The sequence below is a fragment of the Chrysemys picta genome, chromosome 3 (assembly GCF_011386835.1).
Source record: "Chrysemys picta bellii isolate R12L10 chromosome 3, ASM1138683v2, whole genome shotgun sequence".
Classification (NCBI taxonomy): Eukaryota; Metazoa; Chordata; order Testudines; family Emydidae; genus Chrysemys; species Chrysemys picta.
Window position 1 is genome coordinate 100,413,878 of NC_088793.1, and position 6,370 is coordinate 100,420,247.

General features: G+C 49.2%; 1 protein-coding gene across 1 annotated transcript; it reads left to right on the forward strand.

Annotated features, from left to right (window-relative positions):
* Positions 1-3,062: 3,062 nt before the first annotated feature.
* Positions 3,063-5,113, forward strand: LOC135982348 (uncharacterized). Its single transcript, XM_065588592.1, has 2 exons — positions 3,063-3,989; positions 4,538-5,113. The coding sequence occupies exons 1-2, from the start codon at positions 3,449-3,451 to the stop codon at positions 5,005-5,007; spliced, it is 1,011 nt and encodes a 336-aa protein (XP_065444664.1). The 5' UTR covers positions 3,063-3,448; the 3' UTR covers positions 5,008-5,113.
* Positions 5,114-6,370: the final 1,257 nt, after the last annotated feature.

A 6,370-nucleotide genomic window follows, 5' to 3' on the forward strand; every position in this document is an offset into this window, starting at 1 on the left:
CTCTGGACATGGTGAATATATTCAGGACAAGGACATCCATTATCATTTGTTTCAGCATGTCAAATGCTTGCTGTTGGGGACCTGCCCAGTCCCACTCAATATCCTGCCTTGTTAGCAGACGTATAGGTTCTGCTACCTCAGTCAGAGGTGGACAGAACTTGGACAGAAAATATAATTCCTTTGAAGCGCAGTACCCCTTTCATATCTGCTTGGGCTGGCGTGTCTCTGATTGCCTTAATCTTGTTGGGATCTGCTTTCAGTCCCTCTGCTGTGAGCAGATTTCCAATGCATGTCACCTCGTGCTGTTTGACTCACATTTTGTGGGGGATTCAGTTTTATGTTCTTGTATTGCTGTAGAAAATCTTGTAATTTTCTGTCATGGTCTCATTCATCTTCTGTATCATTGCTCCCTTCACCTACACTGAAGATATTATCTGCAATTATTTTCACCCCAAGCAGTCCTTCTGGTGCTTGGGTGAGTCTTCTCTGGAAGACCTCTGGTGCTGGGCTTATGCCCACTGGCACGTGCAGCCATCTGTAGTCACCAAATGGTGTTGTAAAAGGTGTCAGCATGCTGGACTCTTTATCCAAGTTTATGTGCCAAAACCTGTTCCTCACATCACAGACCATAAAGATTCTGGCTTTGGAAAGTTCTGACAAGATGTCATCAGTTGTGGGCAGTGAATAGTGATATTTGTTCAATACCCGTTCAGTGGCTTTGGATCTTTGCAGATGAGTAATTTGCCTGATGGCCTCTTTATCATCACCATGCTGCTTATCCAGGCAATACTTCCCTCTACAGGTGCCATGATACCCCTGCTCTGCAAACTTTTGAGCTCCTTGTGTTTTGGATTACATAGTACCACTGGGATTTTACTTCATGGTAAGCACAGAAGTTCCACTGTAGGCTCTACTTCCAGTTGCACCCATCATCTTTGAAAACACTTCTCTATGCTTTCAATATTGGCTCCATTGTTTGTTGGACTCTCTCTTTTCTCCTTGCATCGCAACTACAAAATTCTGATGCTGCACCCTGGTCAGATCCTTGGTTTGTATGGCGCACTCTAGGTGTTTGTAGTGCTTACCATCCACCACCACAAACTTCAGTTGGTATTGTATTATTTTTGGGGTTGGTTACTTTGAAGTCACATTTTCCTCTGGACTGCATTATGCTCTCCTTGTACTATTAGAATATACCTGTCAAAGAATAGGCACCACTATCCAGCTGAAATTGCCCAGGGCATTTCCCTACTAACATTATTGCATGAGTTTAACATTGTCCCTTGTTGCTTTCCTGTCCCAACAGCTTGAACCTGATAGGGTTAGGGTTATTTCCAGTGTGAATTTGTCTAGCTTCAACTTCTAGCCACTGGATCTTGTTATACCTTTCTCTGCTAGACTGGGATTCTCTTTCCTGCTTGGGAACTTTATTGTAGCCATTTTGGGTTTTCTGCTGTGTGGTTCTCTTCTTTAAGCGGTGGCATCCAATGTACAAGTTTCCTTATAAAGTTCTGGTTTGCCCTGTGGGTGGCAGAGACTTGTCATCGGTCTCCCTCTCAGTTGCTCTGTAGCCAGTCAGTTGCTTCTGAAGCACAGCCACTTTCCTTCAGGTTGAACAAAAAAACTTCAGAAACAGACTTCAAAGAGAAACAGCAGAACTAAAATTCATTTGCAAATTTAACACCATGAATCTGGGTTTGAATAGGGACTGGGAGTGGCTGGCTCATTACAGAAGCAGCTTTTCCTCTCCTGGAATAGACACCTCCTCATCTATTATTGGGAGTGAACTACATCCACCCTGATTGAATTGGCCCTGTCAACACTGGTTCTCCACTTGTGAAGTAACTCCCTTCTCTCCACGTGTCAGTATATAATGCCTGCATCTGTAACTTGCACTCTATGCATCTGAAGAAGTGAAGTTTTTATCCATGAAAGCTTATGCCAAAATAAATCTGTTAGTCTTTAAGGTGCCACCAGACTCCTTGTTGTTTTTGTAGATACAGACTAACATGGCTACCCCCTGATACTTGACACCATTCAAGTTATATGGTACCTGGAATGCACTGTTTTCTAATAGCCCACCCATGTCCATTTCTATTTCTTCAAAGGGCATCTCAATCAATGGCAAAGTAACTAGAGGAGCCTTCGGGCAACCTTGATTGGGGACAATTGGCATTCTGGGCAGGCGGAGCCATTTTCCTTTAATACTTGATAGATGCCAGGCTAGTAGAAGTGAGCCAGTACCTGTGACAGCATCTTCTCCTGCCCCGAATGGCCAGTGCAAGGTTATGCCCAAATTGTGTCACTTGGTAGTGGTATTTTGTGGTACTAGTTGTTGTGTCCTTATCTCCTCAGACTGTTGGTCTCACTCCATGTGGTACAGGCGCTTCTTCTCAAGCACAAGATGGGGGCTCCAGATGTGAGGTTCAGTTCCTTCACCATTTTTGGAGGCCAGTTGCTCGTAGGCGCAGCTTAATCCTAGAATCATAGAATTGGAAGGGCCCTCAAGAGGTCATCTAGTCCAATCCCCTGCACTCGTGGCAGAACTAATTATCTAGACCAGTGGTTCCCAAACTTGTTCCGCCGCTTGTGTAGGGAAAGTCTCTGGCGGGCCGGGCCGGTTTGTTTACCTGCCGCATCTGCAGGTTCGGCCGATCGTGGCTCCCAGTGGCCGCGGTTCGCTGCTTCAGGACAATGGGGGCTGCTGGAAGCGGCGGCCAGTACATCACTCAAACTGGCCCGGCCCGCCAAGGGCTTTCCCTGCACAAGCGGCAGAACAAGTTTGGGAACCACTGATCTAGACCATACCTGACAGGTGTTTGTCTAACCTGCTTTTAAAAATCTCCAATGATGGAGATTCCACAACCTCCCTAGGCAATTTATTCCAGTGCTTAACCACCCTGACAGTTAGGAAGTTTTTCCTAATGTCCAACCTAAACCTCTCTTGCTGCAATTTAAGCCTATTGCTTCTTGTCCTATCCTCAGAGGTTAAGAAAAACAATTTTTCTTCCTCCTCCTTGTAACAACCTTTTACATACTTGAAAACTGTTATGTCCTCTCTCAGGCCTGGTCTACACTACGGGTTTAGGTCGACTTTAGCAGCGTTAAACCGAATTAAGCCTGGACACGTCCACACAACGAGGCCCTTTCTTTCGACTTAAAGGGCCCTTTAAACCGGTTTCTTTACACCACCTCCGACGAGGGGATTAGCGATAAAACCGGCCTTTGCGGGTCGGAATTGGGGTAGTGTGGACGGAATTCGATGTTATTGGCCTCCGGGAGCTATCCCACAGTGCTTCATTGTGACCGCTCTGGACAGCGCTCTCAACTCAGATGCACTGACCAGGTAGACAGGAAAAGACCCGCGAAGGTTTGAATTTCATTTCCTGTTTGCCCAGCGTGGAGAGCACAGGTGACCACGCAGAGCTCATCAGCACAGGTAACCGTCATGGAGTCCTCCCAGGATCGCAAAAGAGCTCCAGCATGGACCGAACGGGAGGTACGAGATCTGCTCGCCATATGGGGAGATGAAGCAGTGATAGCTGAACTCCGTAGCAGTAAAAGAAATGGAAAAGTATTAGAAAAGATCTCCAAGGCCATGAAGGACCGAGGCCATAACAGGGACACACAGCAGTGCCGCGTGAAAATTAAGGAGCTACGGCAAGCCTACCACAAAGCCAGAGAAGCAAACGGAAGGTCCGGGGCAGAGCCGCAAACTTGCCGCTACTACGCGGAGCTGCATGCGATCCTAGGGGGTGCAGCCACCACTACCCCAACCGTGTGCTATGACTCTCTCACTGGAGAAACACACAGGGAAGACGGTTCGGGGAACGAGGAAGATGACGATGGAGGTACTGTAGGTAGCTCACAGCAGCAAGCAAGCGGAGAAACCGTTTTCCCCAACAGCCAGGATATGTTTGTGACCCTGGACCTGGAACCAGTAACCCCCGAACTCACCCAAGACCCTCAGGGCACACAGGAGACCTCTGGTGAGTGTAACTTTGTAAATATTTGTAAACATTACAAAAAAAAGCAAGCAAGTCTGTTAACGTGTATGGGGATGGAGCGGAAATCCTCCAGGGACATCTCCAGAAAGCTCTCCTGGTTGAAATGGGGTGATTTTATTAAGGGGGACATTCAGAGGCGCCCGTTCCTGCTATTCTGACCAGAAATGTTCCCCGCTGTTAACCACGCGGTGGGGGGGAGGGGTGAAGTGATCATCCCAGAGAATCGTGTGTGTGTGTGTGGGGGGGGGGGGGTTTACTTGTGTTTGTGCCGCATGTTAACCGGGAAACCGCAGCCCCCTCCTTTTACATTGAAACCCCATTTTAAATGGACAACCCAATTCATCCTTGATATGGGAAATGCGCTGCTGTTTGCAACCTTTCCCGCATGTTAAGAAGGTTAAAAAAGCCAAAACACTGTGGCCTACGATGGCTGCCTGCAAGCCGAAATATGCGACCTTGTAATGAAAGAGTGTACCCATTGTTCCCTAAAATGTGTCTTTTTTAACCACCTCTCCCTTCTCCTCCACCAGCTGCAAATGTTTCTCCTTCGCAGAGGCTCGTGAACATTAGAAAGAGAAAACGTAAGACGAGGGACGAGATGTTCACGGAGCTGCAGATGTCCTCCCACGCTGATAGAGCACAGCAGAATGCGTGGAGGCAGTCAATGTCGGAGATGAGAAAAGCCCAACATGAACGAGAGGAGAGGTGGCGGGCTGAAGACGATAGGTGGCGTCAGCTTGCAGACAGACGGCAAGAGGCAATGCTCCGTCTGCTGGAGCATCAAAGTGATATGCTCGAGCGTATGGTTGAGTTGCAGGAAAGGCAGCAGGAGCAGAGACCGCCGCTACAGCCCCTGTGTAACCAACAGCCCTCCTCCCCAAGTTCCATAGCCTCCTCACCCAGACGCCCAAGAACACGGTGGGGGGGCCTCCGTCCACCCAGTCACTCCACCCCAGATGATCGCCCAAGCATCAGAAGGCTGGGCTTCAATAAGAGTTAAAGTTTTAAAATGCAGTATGTCCTTTTCCATCCCTCCTCCCCCACCCATCCCAGCTACCTTGGCAATTATCCCCCTACCTCTGTAAGGAACTAATAAAGAATGCATGAATGTGAAAAAACAATGACTTTATTGCCTCTGCAAGCGGGAGGGGAGGGGAGGGTGGGGTGGGGTGGTTGATTTACAGGGAAGTAGAGTGAACCGGGTCGGGGGGGGGGGGGGGTTGGAGGGTTCATCAAGGAGAAACAAACAGAAGTTTCACACAGTAGCCTGGCCAGTCACAAAACTCGTTTTCAAAGCTTCTCTTATGCGCACCGCGCCCTGCTGTGCTCCTCTAACCGCCCTGGTGTCTGGCTGCGCGTAATCAGCGGCCAGGCGAGTTGCCTCAACCTCCCACCCCGCCATAAAGGTCTCCCCCTTACTCTCACAGATATTGTGGAGCGCACAGCAAGCAGCAATAACAATGGGGATATTCTTTTCGCTGAGGTCTGAGTGAGTCAGTAAGCTGCGCCAGCGCGCTTTTAAACGTCCAAATGCACATTCCACCACCATTCGGCACTTGCTCAGCCTGTAGTTGAACAGGTCCTGACTCCTGTCCAGGCTGCCTGTGTATGGCTTCATGAGCCATGGCATTAAGGGGTAGGCTGGGTCCCCAACGATCACGATAGGCATTTCAACATCCCCAATGGTCACTTTCTGGTCCGGGAAGAAAGTCCCTTCCTCCAGCTTTCGAAACAGAGCAGAGTTCCTGAAGACGCGAGCATCATGTACCTTTCCCGGCCATCCCACGTTGATGTTGGTGAAACGTCCCTTGTGATCCACCAGGGCTTGCAGCAGCATTGAAAAGTACCCCTTGCGGTTTACGTAGTCGGTGGCTTGGTGCTCCGGTGACAAGATAGGGATATGGGTTCCGTCTATGGCCCCGCCACAGTTTGGGAATCCCATTTCAGCAAAACCATCCACTATTGACTGCACGTTGCCCAGAGTCACTACCCTTGCTATCACCAGGTCTTTCATTGCCCTGGCAAATTGGATCACAGCAGCCCCCACAGTAGATTTGCCCACTCCAAATTGATTCCCGACTGACCGGTAGCTGTCTGGCGTTGCAAGCTTCCACAGGGCTATCGCCACTCGCTTCTCAACTGTGAGGGCTGCTCTCATCTTGGTATCCTGGCGTTTCAGGGCAGGGGAAAGCAAGTCACAAAGTTCCATGAAAGTGCCCTTACGCATGCGAAAGTTTCGCAGCCACTGGGAATCGTCCCATACCTGCAGCACGATGCGGTCCCACCAGTCTGTGCTTGTTTCCCAGGCCCAGAATCGGCGTTCCACGGTATCAACCTGCCCCAGTAACACCATGATTTCCACA

Excerpts from the sequence above, each read along its gene's own strand:
- LOC135982348 (XM_065588592.1), top strand. The coding sequence starts at position 3,449 with ATGGAGTCCTCCCAGGATCGCAAAAGAGCTCCAGCATGGACCGAACGG. Across the intron at positions 3,990-4,537 it reads GGGCACACAGGAGACCTCTG|CTGCAAATGTTTCTCCTTCG; the intron begins GTGAGTGTAACT and ends CTCCTCCACCAG.